Raw genomic sequence first — 20,402 nt, forward strand, 5'->3', positions numbered from 1 at the left:
TTACATTTTTTATAAAATAATATTAATAATAATGTCTCCCGGTAGGTCAGAATAGACATTGGGGGACATTACAAAAGCTATTTAATCTTTTACAGCAACTATTTGCTTACACTAACTGGAGCGGAGGTACTATCTTCAGTTAGAGCTAAAACAAACAGTTAGGTTTTGTTTTTTTGTGGTAGTTTTCACTCGTGCAGGGAACCTGGAAACCATGTGACCAGTGAGATACAGTGTGTGCTAGTACAGCTCAAAATAGTCTTAGTTCATATTAAATCCAGCCTGTAAGTTATACTCACTTACCTGTTCTTTCTTTAGCTTCTCCCTCTTTCTAATTAGTTCTGTCAACAATCTAGCCCTCTCAAGATCATGTCGAAGTTTTTGCCAGTTTTTCAGTGACTCCTTAACCGATGAGCTCACCCCATCCTTTTCTTTCTATGGATAAATGCAGGCCAAATTAAAAAAGAACAACGCAGCACCATAATTTGAACAATTGTGGGCAAAAGAAAGATTTTTTACTACATACCATTTAGAAGGTAAAGGAACCTTCATCATATGCCACAAACAGATACACAATGTTGAAGATACTTAAAATGGATTGTGGGTAATTTAATGTCTGAAATCCACATGTTTAATCGTTTCTGGGTGTTATTTCTAACAAAAAGAGTATTTGTAAGTGATTATAAAAGAAAACAGTTGCATTGAGACATAGACTATATGAAGTATATTAAGCAACATATTTCTATTTCTTTAATGGAAATCCCCTTTAAGTAGTTAAACTATCTTAATCTTCAAGCATTGTATTAGAACAATAATTTATAAATTAATAATAATAATAATATATTTCAGAGCCACAATATTTTGTTGCAAATATTACCTTTCCTAAACTGTGTTTGCTTTTAACCTGCCAAGTCCTTAAATGATCCATTTCTCGAACTTGTGATCTAATAGTTTGATGAGTCCATTTCCTCAAAATGGAGAGATTGACAAATGCTTTAAATAGCTATGCTGTCACAAAACTAGATGAGTCTATTTGGATTCTGCGTGGTTTTACTTCACCCACCTCGGATGCACGTAGTGTAACAAGGTGGAGGTGTTCGCCAGGGATTCTAGCAAGGAGGTTTGGGCTTCACTGCTTCACCCTCCGGATGGGTACCAGGCGAGTTAGACAGGGAGTGGATGAACTGACAACAAGAAGAGTTCCAAATGTAGAGGAATCCCGGAAACAAGGAACAGCATATAGAAGAGGTTGCTTGACACCAGGATTAGCTGAGAAGTATATGAAGCTAGACACCATGAACAGCAGAATATATACAGATACAGGAAATCAAGACTAGCTCAGAAACATTCGATGCTGGATACCGGGATCAATAGAAGAGATTCGGATACAGGATACCAGGATTAGCTCAGAAGCATATGGCACTGGACACAAGGAGCAGTAGAAAAGGAACAATTACAGGATAACAGGATAAACTCAGAATCATATGATGCTGGATTTGTCCCTGATTCATTGCAGAATTGAATAACATACTGACCCACAGAACAAGGACCCTGGCAACGCCGCAGGATGCAGGAGGCCGCAGAGGAGACACAACCGGGTTTGACTAAAACTGTATGAAAAAAGGCAGTGAAGGGAGGCACAGTCTTGAAGTTTCTGCTCTGGCTGATACGAGTCTCTGAGAAGGATTTCTGCATTCGACACATAGAGTAACCCCTAAACGGGTACTATCACCGGAAGAGGTGTTTCCGCCAGAGCAGTATTATTCAGCACTCATATGCTGAGGAATTAATACAGATCGGATCACTTATTCTGGGTATTTATTGAATTCAAATAGCACTATTCAGTTTCTTTATGCTGACGAAAGAGCACAGACTGTATGATACATCCTATACTCCAGGAATTTGGTAAGAAAGTGGCAAATATTATAAAGACCCATGAACTGTCTATATTTCTGTATTGAATCATCTGCTCCGTTGTGTTTATTGTTATATTACATCGCTACACAGTTGCTTACAGAATTATATCTATAACGGATGGGAGTTTCAGCCTTGGCATTTGAGGATTCAAAGCAATATTATACAACGGTGCATGAACAGTTTGAAGTCCATTTTTTATCTATTTTTGGATTGTACTAGTTTTGACGAATATCTACCTCACTGAATCATTGCACGCCTAATATAAAGATTCAGCATTGTGAGCGCTGTCACTAATAAGGAAGTTCTACAAATAGACATTGTCTATGCCATCTCGAGAGGAATTATTCAATTATTCAAATATCTGGATAAAATATATATATAGTTATCTGATAGGTGCACCTATATCCAATATTGTTTTTTTCCCCTCATTTAGAAGGTGGTTTTTCTCTATATGCTTATTGAGTGCATGTTTATAATATACTATTTTGTTTTAATAAATGGTTTTTAATATCCACATTGCAGTACAAGTTTTTTTGAGGACCTGAGTCTATTGCATTTTTTGTCTTGGTATATATTTATTATACGGCTACGCAGACCCCGTGCAATAGTTCTCTTGTCCACTTCTGTAATCATATGCCAAAAACACCTTGTTGATTTGAAGTTTCGGGGCTCTTCATTCCCATAAGGGAGAGGCCCAGGCTAGAGCTTGACCCAAGTGACAATAAATACAACATTTGCTCTTTCAGTTGGGAAATTCTGAGAAAGTAGTTCAAACTGAATGGAGCATGGATTCATAAGAACCACAACACGTTTTAGGGTCTCTGACGTACTTGGCGAGAGCGGTTAGCCGCAAAGTGGAAGCAGGTGTAGGTGGAACCAAAGCAGCAGCAGGTTCAGCTACTGCCAGAGAAGGAGGTGGATTAGTTAAGACATTCTGTAGTGAATCGAGAAGAGTAGAGAGGCCTTGAAGGCATTGCACCAGCTGCACCTGGGTATCATCTTGACGCTCCACCCTACCTAAGAAATGTTGTAGCATTTCCTTGGCTGACGGCTCTCATGTAGAATCCATGTTTTCCAGATATTACAGTCACAAAACTAGGCAGAATTATTTGGATTCTTCGCATTGACTCCATCCACCTCAGAAGCGCAAATTTTAGCAAGGTGAAGTTTTTGCCAAGGGACACCTGCAAGGAGATTTTGGCCTCGCTGTTTAACCCCGCGGGTCGTGGTTCTCCATATGGGTATAAAGCAAGACCGACAGGAGAGAATGAATTGCCAACAAGGAGAGTTCCGAATGAAGAGGAACCCCGGATACAAAGAACAGCATATAGAAGAGGTTGCTTGATACCAGGATTAGCTGAGAAGCAGATGAAGCTGGACACCAGGAACAACAGAATATATATATGAATACAGGATACCAGGATAAGCTCAGAAACATACAACATTGTAAACCAGTATCAATGGAAGAGATACGAATAAATGATACCCAAATTGCAGAATACCAGTATGCAGAGACACCAAGACAGCAGAAACCCAGGGAGCCTGATAATTCAGCTCAAGACAGACTACAGGACATGAAGATCTGGCACCATCTATCCTGCCCATGTGCCTTAAATAGTTTGGGGAATAAGGGGGAGTGATATTCAATCAGCCAATGGCTGAATACAGGAGATTTTAAAAAGTATCCATGACAGCAGCCGACATTGGGAAAGATGTGATCCACCATTGCCTGGAGATCCGATGCAGGAGGCCAGGTAAGAGCGCTGGACTCCGGTAGACAAGCTGGTAGGTCCGGTGCGTAATATATGGATTTGAATTACTCAAGTATCAACCAACCGCAGAAATTATTAATTACAAATTATCACAAATATTATTTTATGTTTAGGTTTTCTTGCTTTATTTCTTATTTTTAAATATTGTTTTAATAATAACTTCTTGAGCTCAAGGAATATGTTTACTATGGGGCATATTCAATTGTCCGCGTTACTTGCGCACTACTACAGTTATTACGGTACTAGTGTGCATAATTACCGTTATTACGGTACCTTTAATGCTGGCTTAGAATTACCGTAATACCGGTTATACTCTTAACACCGCGTTACTTTTGCGAGTAACACAGACAATTGAATATGCCCCTTTATATTAGATTGCCTGTTTTCAAATAAATACATGTATATTCATTGCCATCATGGATCTCAATGTAATAATTTTCTAAAAAGTCAGATATAAGCAATGTTAATTCACATATTTTGAAACCTGTACTTTTTTGAACTGCTGTTTCTGACTTCATTCCCAGTGCCGTAAAGGAATCTTTATATTTGTTTTAAATACAATCAATACATGGTTATCTGTGTAAAAATAACGTGAAAAGCAAAAAAAAAAATAGTATTGCTATTTAGCAATAAGAAGATATATTATATATGACTCCAAAAATTTGCGATTTTTTTGAAAACATTAATTAAAATAGTTTAACTTGAAAAATTTATTTTATTCATCTTTAGTGATCAAAACACAGTAGTAAGAACTTTTAATTCTACATTAGAAATATTATTATTTAATTTAGCCATGTTAGTTCTGTACTCTTTGTAATGTAATGTATGCAAAATGATTATTATGTAGTCAATTTGGGTGTCTTAATTCCAATCGGAGATAAAAATGAATGAGAGTATTTTACTCTAAATAGTTGCAACTGACTAACAATTCAACTAAGTAACCCACCCTATGAAATTGTATGTGATGAATGTGATTCTAGAAAATTATCAACAATATTTAATTTTTTACAATTTGGTTATTATTAAAAACAAAAAAAAGAGGTTATCCTACCAATTATGTGTTTGCATTGCTCATAATTACTGGAGAGGCTATCTTAATTTCAACAATCTCAAAGACAAATGAGCACTGAAGGTGAAAAACTACAACCACTACAAGACTCTCCTTTTGGAAAACATGGTGCAGTGCATAGATATTATCTTTGTGACTCAACTGGAATATGAATAACCATCATGCTTTTGGTCAAAAAAATATATCTGCCATTAGATTCTCACCTGCTCTGAACTTCTTTGGGACTGCAAATGTGAGTGAAGTCTTCGGATAAGAGGAACTCCATTCCTAGACTGGCGTTTGAGCAGCCAGTAGCTGTGCAAATGTTGCATGAATTGAGTCTTTTTCTGTAAACAAACTGCACTAGAGATCTTATTTAGCCTGGAAGAATACAAGACATAGAAAGGAATGTGTGAGAGATAACAAGGACATACCAGAGGCTAGTGTCACATAAGCTCTTTACACTCAGAAGTAAAACAAAAATCTAATTTTAAGGACAGTTGGTGCTTTCATTTGGTACAGTAATCTGTGTGTGTAAATACAAAACCGAAGCGCCACACATGGTGTAGTATAAACACAATATCAGTGATGAAGCATACAGTGTAACAGGTAAAGCGTACCAAATATATCAAATCAGAAAAGAAATATCTGATGCAGAAGTAGATGATGTAGAGACTCCTCTTCAATATTACTACATTAAGGGGCATATTCAATTGGCAGCGTTACTGTTAAAAGTAACGCGGCCTGCTCATTATTAGCGTTATTACGGTAATAGTGTGTGTCAGGGATAAGCCCCTTTGGCTACCCCCTGATTAGATATCTTATCATATATTCCAACAGCCATACAATATATCACCTCTATTTTGTCAGGAAACCGCTCCTGAACCCCTTTATCGGTCACAAACCACCCTCAGCGCATTTGTGACTTGGAAGTTTACTGTAAGGATTCCAGCCCCAAATCTTACACTCACCTCTTTCTCTAAGGCTACCGATTTCGATGGTCCCTTTCCCAACTCAGATGTACGCTTCACACCTCTCAGCAACTGCCACCAGCTACGTATAAGGCTCGTAGCAAACCTATGACTGAATCACCCAATTGTGCACACTCTGTGCTCTGGCAGCTAAACAATTAACCCTTCACACACTGGTTTCTAAAGAGTTAATCCAGCCAATCAATCTGTCTCTTCTAAACAGGCAATGGATTCGTTTTAGAGCAATAACAACAGAACTATTACATTTTAGATTTAATATACAAAAAGTACAATGCTTTCAGATAATAAAAACAATTAGATAAAGATTTGACATACAAATAAAAAATGGCAAAGTTATAAAAACAAAAGTACAGAGCATAACTTACTTATCATAATCTGTATGCCTGGGGGTAGGCAGAAACGATGGACAGTCCTTCAATTAGATTGATTCCCCAAGAAGCTGACAGTTTGTCCCTTCAAAACACAGGTTTTTAAGCAACATGGAATGTGATGTTCTTCATAGGGGCAGCGATTAATGCTAATCAGGGGTTGTGGCCTGTGACACTTTTTCAATCACCATTTGATGTTGCCTGATTTACTAACCAATTCTACTATGTGATCTTTTTTTTCTGTAGAGCGTTACATCGATCCAATTTTATCATTCATAAATCCCCTATGACTCTGTCCATCTTTTGATACCAAACATGACCTTTTGACAATGTGACATACCTTTTCCAAAGATATGTGATTTTAGCTGTTCCCATCATTCACAACCCTGTGTGATTTCTGCTCCTCAGTATGGATTTCCCAAAATATGAAAAATGAACACATTTTCTTTCAAGTTCATATTTCTATATACTTGCATAAAGAGCCTACAGGTTGTACAGGAGACTCCAAGATTCTCACACAGGCATATGGCTCTCTAATTTACACCTAGTTGTTAGTTTGTGCTTACAATATCTATTGAATGGAAGTCAATTAGCTAATGGAATACATGATCAAAACAATGGATGTCTGTGATCTGCATATCTTAAGCTGGTGTCCTCACAAAGGGTTTGCCTAGCTTAATTACCTCCTACTGGGCTGATTGTTTCCTTTTTAATAACATTTGGTCACACATTTATCTGAGTTGAAAATCAGGTTAATTTATATATCAATGCAATGTTTTATTTGGGCCCTGACATCCAATATTCTATTTCATCATATCAGATTTATGCTCTCATCCTGACAGTGCACATAATTACCGTTATTACGGTAGTTCTAACGCTGGCTTTTTGCTCACAGCACCCTGAGCTGCCAGCTAAAAGCCGGGTTAAAACTACCGTAATAACAGTAATAGTTTTAACCCGGGGGTACTTCGGGGGGAATTGAATTCCCCCCTAAAAGGCTAGATCCAAATTAGAGGATTAATACAATAACACTGAAGATTATTTGTAGGCCTTATAGCAATAATGTAGGAGACAAAATTTTGGCCAGAAAGAAGGTTCCATACATGCTATCGGGACATCCCTGCAAAACAGGCTACAGAGAACATTCAATATTATTGTTTTAAACCTCTAATTCGGATCCTGAATTTTAATATAGTAAAACGGAAGAAGAGCCTCTAAATCATCTACTTGTGCATCAAATAAGGCTTTTCAGATTTTATATTTGGAATGTGGTTACCTATTACACTGTAAGCTTCAGCACTGATATTGTTTGGAGCTTCTGTTTTTGTTTTATGTATTGCACTTACAAATAGGTGCATAAGGGCAAGAAGCAATCTACTGTATGTTTACTTACATTTTTTTTTGGGGGGGGGGCTGAAATTTCACAAATCCCTTTCATTTGTCACCTAGCGCCTCTGCTTATTATTTATATACATACACAGTAATAAAATATACTTATCTCTATATAAAAGGCTAATGCTGCTGCTCACTTTTATAAATACACAAATAACTCTTTTGTGTATTTGACTATTGCTACCGACTAGATTTTCCTCATTTCTTGGGCTTATTTTCTTTGGTTTATTTTAGGTGTTTTGTGTGGCACTTACCATTTATAACAACCTTTGCTATTCCAAAGTGCCTCAATTTTCTATCCATTCGTTTTATTTACACTTAGGGTTAAAGTAATAGGAATATAGTAATCAAATTAAGCAACAAAGTGTAATTGTGATGCCACCTAAAAGGCAAATATCTGCTGTGGGAGTAACTGCACAGCAAGAAGCAGCAATAAGACGAAAAGCAGAGCGGGATAAAGCCAGAGGACCAACTATGATGACCAAAGAGAATGCAAACGTGATAGTCATCGCTATGCAAATATGACTCCTCAGCAAAATGCCCATCACAGAGAAATCAAACAAAGAGCGAACATAATATTATGTCAACACCTACAAAGTCAGCGAACCAGATGTCACACCATTCTTGATGTTGGTAAATTGGATGAAGCAATTATTAATGCTCATAACTGTGGTCCTATGATCTTACTCTTATTTTTTGTTGTCATTTTGACAGGCTTTTAACTAGTATATATTGAGAACAGATTGAGAACTGTCAGAAAGCATCTTGAGTTTTCAACCAGAAAGAGTTTGGAATAAAAGTCTCTCCAAGTGGTTGAAACTCGAGAAATTACCTGTTTCTCCATGAGTGGCCATAAATTGCTGCATAATGGCATCATTTGCATGAAGTCTATGATTTCACAAACACCTTTTTTGGAACCTCTCAAAACGCTATCATGTACCCTTTGTTTATAATATCCCGAACACAGTGATCATGCATAATGAGTGTCCAGGCCTCTACACACAATGCAATCCTGACACCCACCAAACCTGCTGGAATTATTGTGAATTTTTAGGTTCTGGTCATTTTAGAAAGTTTGTCTTAAAGAAGCAAAAAACGGTCTTCTGCTATCAAGTGGCAAATTATAGAATTTACCTGCTGTAACTTTCAATCATAGCATCCAGTTTGTAAAAAGGAAGCGTACTTAAGTGATTTTTAGACTGTTATATCCAGTGAGAGTTCACAGAGGAAATCAATTATTTTTTTAATCCCTACTTGTGACTGGATCACTAAACAACTTATGGTATAAATTTATTTAAAGGAAATAGCACAGGGCGCATAAGTATATAATTGCAAATGTACTTATGTTTGATATTGTATTGCACTTTTTAGTAGGAAATATATTGGCCAGGAAAGGGATTTGCTTTTGTTTGTAACCTTGCTAGAGGAAATGCATTCATGTCTGAGGTATAGGTTTGATTTCTGATAAGCATTTGTAAGTCTGTTGTGTAGTCTAGAGGATGTCCTCATTAAGGCTAAAATAAGTCTATTCAATGTGAGTGACCAACACTTGAACGCACAACAGGGGGCCGATACCTGAATGCAGGTCCTGTTAGACAGACAGGAGCTCTAAACAATGGAGACAGCACATTTGAAGAAATCGGGGTGATGTGGAAGTTAAATTTCTAGATGTAAAACTAGATTACAACCTGAGATCTGATGGAAATCGAAGGAAATCAAGTTGATATGGAAGTTCAATTGTTAGATGCAAAATTAGATTACATCCCGAGATCTGAGGGAATATTCTAGATGGGTTGGAGAAAGCTAGGTCCAAGGGGCTGGTTTACCCACTGGCAGGAAATATGTCACAACTGTATAAAAGGTGAGCTGTTTGAGCATGTAATGGATCATTCTGATGTTCCATCTGACTCCTGACCACTGATACCTTTAATCAGTGGAACTGTCCTTATCAGGACAATTGAGCAAATAAACATCTTGCTTCAAAGACCTGCTTGGAAATATCTTCATTTACTGTGTGACCTGCAGATTAGACCATAAATCTAATCCGTTCTCCGACTGTCTCTGAGGTATGGACCCAAGCTTTTCCAGTACCACCGCTCTGCCTGTTACCCATGCAGCCCGGGTCAGTGTGATCGTCCAGGGGGTATGCAAACACAGCTTCCCTGATCCATAGTAAGAGGTCAGGAGTACAAGCTCAGGACCACCAGAAACGGGGTACACTCGCAGCATCAGTTACCCATAAGAAACCCGGTACTGGATGGCGGTAAGGAGTCCAATGGTGGCAGCACGTGGAAGCCCCTCCTATTGCAGCAAGAGGGCACATTTGGTACAAAGAAAGGGAACGGTGGCAAAATAAGCCCAGCCGGTTCCCAGCAACAAGAGACAGGGTGGCATAGGTGTTCCATCATGTCACAATACTCTTCAACAACTGTTACTTACTTTTGCTTGAATGTCCTTATACAAAATGTCCATCCAAAATCGTAGTGCCTGGGAAACTGAAGCCATGACTACTCAAGGTTTAATCCCCGTAGGGAATCATTTTTAAAACATTTTTCAAATTTCCTATCCGTTGGCTCTATTAACGGACCTCTATCTTCTAATGGGACAGAAAGTTTTGCCCAGGTGAAAGAAGTATCAACTTTAGGTACTTAGCAGTTTGTTTCTTGAAGGGGAAACATTCTATCCAATCCATTAAAATTTGATTTATGACTCCAATTGATTGCATTCCTCTATACTCACCAGTTGTACTATGAACAATGAACATTTTTGCTGCTTATCTTCAAAACAGTCATCCTGTAAAGGTAGATGGGGCTAGCATATCTTGTATTACAGCCGTATTAATGTGGTTAATCAGTCCATTCACTACTTTGGTGTTCCTCTTTTGTCTAACCCCTTTACCATCAGATGAGCCTTCTCCAAATAAATTTATAAATCCATATGAAGAAAGTTTTAGTATACAATCCAAGTCTATAAACATAAGAGACTCTTCTAAAGCTTGAAGCTCTTCTTATGATGAAAAAAATGTAATCAACCAGCTAATCAACTCTACATTGTTCTATGGGTTGCACAGGATTTGTTCTATGAGGAATAGACTACACTCATAAAGGCTCTTTATAACCATCAGATTGGTCCTTATCACCTGCTGCACAAGTAAGACTTGCTAAACTTCTTCCCTTCTACAAGTTCTGAAAGATTATTGGGAGGTAAAGGTGAATAAGAAAACAGACACCAAATATCCATCAAAAAGTCCCCTAGCTAGGGGTTTACCTAGAACGCACGTATGACTGAATCACCGATAAATAACTTATGGTATAAATTAAGTTAAAGGAAATAGCGCAGGGCGCTTATTTATATAATTGCACATGCACTTATATTTGATACTGTGTATATTTTGTTAAGGGAAATCTTTAATTTCTTAGGCCAGGGGGAAAAAAATATTTTTTCTGTTTTAACCTTTCTAGAGGAAATGCCTTATTTCTGATGTATATATCTTATACAATAAGCCTTTGTTTTGAAAACATATTGTACATCTTGGTGTAAGGAAATGTCTTGTTTGGGGTTTACAACTTTTCCTGGGGAATTATTTTCTTTGGAAGAAATGTGTATTCTGCAACTTTTGGAAGAAAGGACTCATGCTAATTAGACTTTTTGATGTGTGAGGGTCATTGGAAGATGTAATCAGACTTGCTGTCCATTGTAAGATGCAAGATATCACAGCAAGGTTTTAAGATATCACAGATAAGCGTAAATATTATTAGCTTTGCAATGCATGTAAGTCCATGCGTGTGCAAACACATTGCATCCGGATTCTAAAACAAGCCTGTGTCCAAATCAGTATAAAAAGCACTGTCTTGTACAATGATACCTTTAATCAGCGGAACTGTCCTTGTCAGGGCACCTGAGCGAAATAAAACATCACTCTTTGCTTCAAGACCCTGCTTGACAAAATCTTCAATATTTCTGTAATCCTGTGACCTGTAGATTAGACCCTAAATCTAATCTGTTCTCTGGCTGCCGCTACCCAGCAGCTTTGGCCAGTGTGATAGGCCAGGGGGGAACCATCCACAGCACCCTGATCCATAGTAAGTGGTCAGGGGTACCAGCCCAAGTGTACCAGCACAGGAGTACACTAGCAGTGACAGTTACCCAGAAGGAACGTGGTTCTGGGTGCCATAAAGGAGCCCAGTGATGGCAGGAGGCTCCTCCCACTGCGGCAGGAGAGGCATATTCGAAATAACAAAAAGGGGACAGTGGCAAAGTTAGCCCAGCCTGTTCCCAGCATCAACAGACAGGGTGGCATAGGTGGTCCATCCTGTCACAGCACGTCTTCGGTTTTTTTCATGGCTTGTTCCGTATCCATGCGGCAGGCTGTGTAACTATACTGCATTTGGTCCCACTTCCTACCTAGAGGCCACTTCCGTCCCAGTGGGCACACCATAAGGAATGACACCAGAATCTTCTGTAACAGGAACTATAGGTACATAACATAAGAAATAATACACTAACCATTGTCTCAATCAGCTTTAAGAGGCAGGAAAAAGACAACAATGGAAGGCGGATTCCCAATATATATCTTCAGGGTGTGTCAATATTTTCTACTCTTGCGGATCCCAAAGTGTGCGCCGTGTCTCTGTCACAGGGGTGCCGCGACCAGCCAGAGGTAAAAAAGAAAAAAAAAGGAAAAAAAACTTACCAATCCGCGCGGCGCCAGGACCCAGCATCCTCCTCTCTCCCGCAGCTTGTCACTGATTGTCGGGAGACAGGAGAGAGGAGGATGCTGGGTCCTGGCGCCGCGCGGATTGGTAAGTTTTTTTCTTTTTTTGGTTTTTTTCCTCTGGCTGGTCGCGGCGGAGGAGGGGAAGAGTGGCGAAGGGGGGGCAGAGTGGCGGAAGAGTGAGAGAAGGGCAGAGAGAGAGAGGGGCAGAGTGAGAGGAGCAGAGAGAGGGACAGAGTGAGGGGGTCAGCATGAGAGGGGGCAGAGGGGACAGCGTGAGAGGGCAGAGTGAGAGGAGGCAGTGTGAGAGAAGGCAGAGTGAGAGGACAGACGGGGCATTGTGAAAGAGGGCAGAGGGGCAGCATGAGAGAGGGCAGAGCGAGAGGGCAGACGGGGCAGCATGAGAGAGGGGGCAGAGGGGCAGCATGAGAGAGGGCTTAGTGAGAGGGCAGACGGGGCAGCATGAGAGGGGGCAGAGGGGCAGCGTTAGAGAGAGGTTTTTTTTCTCCTTTATATTGCAGTGTTCTTTGCCAGCCGGGCGGCATCCCTACACAATAATTTAATGTTGAAATCTTACTGTATATTGATTAAACCTCGAAAATAACATTTTATATATTATTTTTTCTTTTCTTTTTATATCGCCCCTGCAATACCCCGAGATTTTCAAGCCGGGTTCTTGCCATGTCATAGAGCATCTCAGCTCAGAGACCCCTTCCACACTGCTCTTTGAACCTAGGAATTTCCTGGGTCGATCCCGTTCATACTGAAGCCGGGTCTGTCTAAAGTGTGAGTCATCACAAATGTTTTTGGAGACAAAGATGAGGCCAATGTGGGTGGTGACTGTTCACAGCATTGCTTTATGGCCGACGAGTATCTATTGTTTAGCCCGGAGTTTCTGTTTTTTTTGCGTCTTTCAGAAAGCAAATGAGAGCTTGATGCAGCTGTTGATACTGTGCTACCTTGCAGTGTCATTTCAGGAGGAGAAAGGAGCAATTTATGGCAGACAGGGAGAATACACAATGTATTTATTTGTGCAGGAGGAGAGCTTTTGTCAGGTCCAGCATTTCCTCCATATTGCGATTCAGTGTGGCAACTAACTGAACAATGTGGGCCAGAGAACGCAGTCACAGAGAAGCTTTCTGGTCGACTGTGAAATTTTTTGAGGCTGAGCAGTGGATGGTACATTTTCGCGTGGCACGTGGGACATTTCAGTATGTACTGGACCCTATCACCCCAGCACTTTCTAGACAGACCACAAACTTCAGAAAACCCATTGAACAAAGTATGAGACTAGCAATAGTGTTGTGGTGGCATGCTACCCCCTGCTTGTTTGGAGTGGGGATATCCACAGTTTGCACTCTAGTGCATGAAGTCACCAAGGCATTGCTGGAAGCCCTTTATCATCTCCCTGCTTCAAGGACAGCAACTAGATGACAACATCACTAGATTACTGAATCGTGGATATCCACAGTGTGAAGGAGCCATAGACGGAACACACATTCCTATCTTTGCCCCCACAGAGAACCCTGTGGATTTCTACAACCGCAAATACTGGCATTCCATCATTCTGCAGACTGTAGTTGACCATAACTATTGGCAAGCATAATTTTTTTATTTTAATAAGACTGTGCCTAATGATGTGTATTGTAAAACCAAGCCAAATTTATTAGAATTTTATTTTCACAGATGTGTTTATTGGCTGGCCTGGACATTCCCATGACGCCATAGTTCTGGCCAATTCGGATCTGTACCAGATTGCAGAGGAGCAGCATGATGGCTGCTTGTTCCCTAGAGAGGTAAAAATCTATATTTTGCATGATGTTTTCCTCAGCTAGCTAATGCATTCATGTATTTTTTGCTATTTGTTTACTGTCCTTGTCGATCTGTAGATGTTCCGCTTTCCAAATAAAATTAAAACATATACCAGCAGGTGTATTGTGTTTTGTAACCAACATTTGGGTAGCGTGTATATGTCTTGGCTTTTATTTTTTTTAGAGCTAGACATTATAGAATGCAAGATCTATAAGTGTAGTGATTGCTGTCAAAGTTCCAATATTCTCAGTAAAGCACTACTGAAATTGGATCTGTTGTATTTTGTGAAAGTCAATATGGTAAAAAGTACATATATTGATAAAACTTATAAAATGAAAGTTGCTTTTCTTTGTTTTTCTGAATATGATATTGACACAAGTTTTTTCTGTTTTATTCTTATGTGAATATGCTGAGCTATATGTCAAACAATCCAGATATCAGAAAGGAACATCTGTTTGACAATACGCCCAGAGCCCGTGGTGAAAACGAAGGCAATGAACTGTCCTTGAAGATAAGCAATTACAGGCCTTGACATCTTGAGCAGTGACTAAACAAAAAAGATGTATGGACTCTTTCTGCTGATACTATGTCAAATTAATTTCTGAGAACATGCAATAATTTCTAGATAACGAATGTGCCTGCGAGCACACTTTTCATGTATAAATAAAGCATTCTGACTATATGGCAGTCAGAATTGATTCTCATTCAGCCCTGCAAAGACTGAGTGTGTCTCTTCCCTATCGATCGATAACCTATTTGTTGCAGAGGCACCAGAGCTAATAAGTTACACTATTGGGGTGTAACTCTGACAGTTTAAGTGGGGGCTCGTCCGCGATCTTCAATATATCCAGACCCTCCGACACACGGGACCACCGCATCCCCAAGGACAGAGGACAAAATCCATATGGTGAGTAAAAAGCTTTATTTTTACTCTGAGTTCTGTCCTTGTGGAAGTGGGGTAGGTAACAAGTCCGGGGGTAACTCGTCTGGATTGACGAAGATCCCAAGCTCTGGACCAGAATAACCCCTTTAAAAGTTATATAAAGTAGAAATTGTGTTGAAATTGCATGTTTAAAGTACTTGATAAGAAATGTAAAAGTCATGTCAAATGAAGAAGGTGCAGAGATAAGTTGCAGTGTAGTCCTAGCAAGAGAGAAAAACACGTGGATATTGTGTGACATAATACCTTGTGCTCTACACACACACACACACACACAGACAGAAGTGCTAGATTGACATTTACCGGATTTTATGGGCGGTTATATAAAATAATTAATAGCCAAAATAAACCAGATACATCAGATATAGGACAAGTGTGGCCAAAAGGCTATGAGAGAGCGGAATAGAGATGTGCAAAGACCACATTAAATGGGTACAAATTGAATGTACAGAAGGGATAATAGTACTCTGTTGTATACTTGCAATATTATTCATTGCCCTGTTGATTAAAATAGTTCTAAATATTAAGAGAGGACGTAGTGCCATTGACCTGTTATCTGCTTGGTAGATAAAGCAGTTTAAAAACATGCAGTTGTAAGACTCAAAAGCAGACGGTTCTGTAAAGAGACCATCCAGTCGCTCATTATGGGCAATACAGGGTCTGGAACCGGGCATAAGGAAGAGTCTTACTGGGGTTACACTCCCCTGGAATATGCCAAAAAGAGAGAGGGTTCACCCCTCATAAAGGGCATGGATAAAGTTTTTAAAGCAGCAGGTTTTTAGTGTCACTGACCTGTTATCTCCTTGGTAGATAAAGCAGATAAAAACATACAGTTGTAAGACTCAAAAGCAGACGGTTCTGTAAAGTGACCATCCAGTCGCTCATTGTGGGCATAAAGGGTCTGGAACCGGGCATAAGGAAGAGTCTTCCTGGGGTTACACTCCCCTGGAATATGCCAAAAAGAGAGAGGGTTCACCCCTCATAAAGGGCATGGATAAAGTTTTTTAAAGCAGCAGGTTTTCCAGAAACAGGCACACTAAAGTTAGACAAGTGGCAAAAGTTGTTAAAACAACACCACAGACAACTCAAGGCAAAAGGTTATTTAGAACAATGTGTCAAGTGGAAACAATTTGCAGAGGAAATTGAGAAATGGGAAATGGAGCAACCTGTTAATTGGGTGGACTTCGGTCAGCTAGAGGATGAAACAAGACGGAGGAGGAATGGTGCTGCATCAGCACCTCCAGCAATACGTACTCCTCCTCCTCCCATACTAACGCCCATGCTGTATCCAGAGTTACAAGATATAAGCATACCATACTCCCCGTCTTCATCCCCACCTACTCTTGTACGTGAGAGGAGGTCAGTTAAACCACCATCCAGATATGGTTTTCCAGACAAAGGCCCACCCCAATATCAAGGGGGGGGGTACAAGTAACAATACCCTGGCTCTAATAACGGAACCACAGGGCAGGGTTTGTCAAGACTGTGGATGGTGTGTACCAATCAATGAATATGAATGCCCAGTTTGTGATAGGTTAGAATTTGACGATCCTCCATGTGTTCCTAAAACTAGGGAAGGATCAGTATAAAATACTTCCAGTTTCAACCCAGCAAATGATTACCCCAGGAGTAGGAGAAGCAGATCCCGTAATCAGAACAGCTACTCAACATAGACCTTGGCCCCCCCCTGAAATAAGAGATATAATGGAAAGATGTCCAGATCCCAGAAAAGCACCTAGACAGTGTGCAGCATATCTGGGAAGGATTAGACAGGTGTATGAGGCAAGCTGGAGTGACATGGAACACCTTAGTAGGCTCATTGTGGGCTCTAGTGCCACTGCAAAGATAAAAAAACTGAGCCTTCAGGAATGCTGTTTATCTATAGGTTGAATATCTGGGGGGACCAGCAGCAAGCCCTGTTACCAGCAGGCACGCCTTTAAGGCAGGGTCCCCAACAGACTTGCCTAGAATGGTATGACATGTGTTTAAGTCATCATGAAGACTCAGGCTTTGGTACTAGGATACCAAGAGAAATGATTTTGTTAAAAATTGTTTCATGACAGGATTAAAACCACAACTAAGGGAAAAATTGTTACAAGCTCGCCCTGAAGCAGAAAGTATGAGCACAACAGCAATGCTGGAAGTGTTGAGAGCTATAGAGGATAGGGAAGAGGAAAAAGGGAAGAAACAACCAACTACCATATATGTAATGGATTCTGAAAAGACAAAGCCCAAAACCGTTTTTTTAAAACCAACATCTGGGCTGTGTTATTTTTGTAAGAAACCAGGTCACATTAAGAGAAACTGTGCAAAATATCAGTATTGGTTAAAAAATCAAAATAAGTTTCCCCCGTCGCCTCCATTGGGAGGGGCAGACAACAGAACAGAATAGGATTTTGGCATTCTGGTATCAAGGGGGGACGTTATAGACAGTCCAGGACCACAGAGTCAGGTGCAAATTGTTATAAATGACATGTGTTTGGCCAAATGTTTGCTTGATACCGGAGCAGGCCGTTCAGTTTTGCAATATAGTCCCCAAATAGAAAAACACCTATCCACAGTAAAAACTGTGTCCACAGGATTAACTGGCCAACCTGTGGAGCTCCGGGAAACGCACCCCTTACCAGTATTTATAAAAGGCCATGAGCAACAGCCGATTCATGTTAGGTTTCTGGTATCCCCTTCATGTTCTGCCAATCTACTGGGGGCTGATATCCTGTCCAAATTACAGGCATCAATACACTATAAGGATGGACAGGTATTTTTACAGAATAATGATCCTTTATTACAAAATGTGCAGGTATTGGCTGCCTTGCAAATACAGGTTTGAAAGCCAAAAACGAACACGCCCATTAGAATCTCATTCGACTCAAATTTGCAACAATTGCCAGAGACCCTTTGGTCTAAAGGTAAAACGGATGTAGGAAAATTACCAGTAGAAGCAGTGGTTCTACACTTGCGGGACGGAATTATACTATTTTCATGCAAACAGTATCCCCTTAGTCAGGAACAAAAAGCTGCTATAACTAAACAGGTACAGCAATATCTAGACGCAGGTGTATTACGTGAATGCCGTTCCCCATGGAACACACCCTTTTTCCCCATACAGAAGCGGGGTCTGCCAGGTGACACAAAACAATATAGGATGGTGCATGATCTACGAGAGGTAAACAAAAGATTGATTATTGACACCCCTATAGTACCAAACCCTCACACACTGCTAAATGAAATACCTCACATTGCCAGTTCCTTTACAGTAATAGACCTGGCTAACGCTTTCTTTTCAGTACCACTAGCAGCAGAAAGCCAACCAATAACAGCCTTTACTGTAGATGGTAAACAATACTGCTGGACAAGGTTGCCCCAGGGAGGGGCCACATCACCTTAAGCCTTTTCTGAGGCATTACATACCATTATGCAGCAATGGCAGCCATTGAATCAACAAACAAAAATGTTACAATATGTTGATGATTTACTTTTATGCGCCATTTCAGAGCAAGAATGTAAACAGGAAAGAGTACATTTATTGCAGTTTTTATGTGATGTGGGATGTAAAGTCAGTAAGGAAAAACTACATGTTGCACAACCACAGGTGACATTTTTGGGGCATTGCATCTCCCAAGGTACAAAACACCTAACTACAGACAGAATACAGGCGGTACAAAACACACCTATACCCACCACAGCTCGACAAATGAGAGCATTCTTGGGTTTAGTGGGATATTGCAGAGAATGGATTCCCAATATCTCCGCATAACTTGACCCTCTATATGATACTGTGAAGGGTAACACAAAGGGACCACTGAACCTTACAGATGTACAAGTAGACGCCTTTCTACAAATGAGAAACACAATTGTTCAAGCCCCAGTATTGGGTCTTCCTAACTATCATCATCATCATCATCATTTATTTATATAGCGCCACTAATTCCGCAGCGCTGTACAGAGAACTCATTCACATCAGTCCCTGCCCCATTGGAGCTTACAGTCTAAATTCCCTAATATATACACACACTCACACAAAGACAGACAGAGAGGGAGACAGACAGAGACTAGGGTCAATTTTTGTTTGCAGCCAATTAACCTACCAGTATGTTTTTTGGAGTGTGGGAGGAAACCGGAGCACCCGGAGGAAACCCACGCAAACACAGGGAGAACATACAAACTCCACACAGATAAGGCCATGGTCGGGAATTGAACTCATGACCCCAGTGCTGTGAGGCAGACGTGCTAACCACTAGGCCACTGTGCTGCCCATAACTATGCTAAACCATTCACTCTTTTTTGTCATGAAAGAAAAGGTTTTGCTCATGGTGTGTTAACTCAAGAACACGGCATAAGACAAAGGCCCCTGGGTTATTACTCAGGAAAATTGGATCCAGTAATCAGGGGATCTGCCTCCTGTGTGCGAGCTGTAGCGGCTGCTGCTATGCTCAAAGATAAGGTCAGTGATATTGTATTGGATCATCCATTGACCTTACAGGTCCCACATGCAGTCACGGAAATACTGAATCAAGCAAAAACAAAACACTTGTCTACAGCAGGATTAACTAAATACGAGGTAGCTTTACTAAGCCCCAGCAACCTCACCATACAAAGATGTGCTGTGTTAAATCCAGCTACTCTGTTACCACAGGTAGAAGATTTAACAGGGGGGGAATAGTGCTAATGGTGAGGACGACACTGACAGTCATCACACACATTTTTCCCCCCACATGATTGTTTGGCTCTCATGGATTCTGAGCACCAGGGACTCCCTAATGTCTTTGAGGATCCCTTACCTAACGCAGACTTGATTCTATTTGTGGATGGCTCTAGGTCCTATCATGATGGCCAGCCCAAAACAGGATATGCTGTTACTACAGAACATACGGTGCTCATTAAGAAAGCCCTGAATCCTAGCCAATCTGCTCAAGAAGCAGAATTACAAGCTTTAATTGATGCATGCGTACTGGCCGAAAATCAAATAGCCAACATCTACACAGACTCCAGATATGCGTTTAGGGTAGCACATGATTTTGGTCCCATATGGCGCAGTCGAAATTTCCTGGGAGCCAATGGCAAGCCAATAAAACATGCAGGCCTCATAAAAACATTGTTTGATGCACTGGCTGCACCAAAGCAGGTCGCTATACTCAAAATAAAAGCACACACAAGAGAACAAACAGTTGAAGTTAAAGGTAATAGACTTGCAGATAAAGCTGCAAAAGAAGCTGCATTAATACCAGTCAGCATTAACTATGTAAATATCCAAGACCAGGGTAAACCAGTTGATTTGCAACTACTAAAGAAATTCCAAAAACAGGCCTCCCAAGCAGAACAGAAAAAGTGGGAGATTAGAGGAGCAAAAGTACAAAATGACATTTGGGCCACGTCAGAAAAATGTTGCTTACCTCGAGTATTGTACCCTATGATGGCAGCTTTGGTACATGGCCCTACACATATTTCTA

At 40.3% G+C, this 20,402-nt stretch overlaps 1 protein-coding gene across 5 annotated transcripts in view; it reads right to left on the minus strand.

Moving 5' to 3' along the window:
* BRPF3 (bromodomain and PHD finger containing 3) overlaps positions 1 to 20,402 on the minus strand; it is a 170,605-nt gene that overhangs the window by 138,388 nt on the left and 11,815 nt on the right. For all 5 annotated transcript variants that reach the window (XM_075195653.1, XM_075195656.1, XM_075195652.1 and 2 more), the window contains 2 exons: positions 4,959 to 5,115; positions 301 to 432 (listed from right to left, as the gene is read on the minus strand). In XM_075195653.1, coding sequence (XP_075051754.1) covers positions 301 to 432; positions 4,959 to 5,115 — 289 coding nt within the window. The remainder of the gene's footprint in view (positions 1 to 300; positions 433 to 4,958; positions 5,116 to 20,402) is intronic.

This window comes from Mixophyes fleayi, chromosome 2 (genome assembly GCF_038048845.1).
Source record: "Mixophyes fleayi isolate aMixFle1 chromosome 2, aMixFle1.hap1, whole genome shotgun sequence".
NCBI lineage: Eukaryota > Metazoa > Chordata > Amphibia > Anura > Limnodynastidae > Mixophyes > Mixophyes fleayi.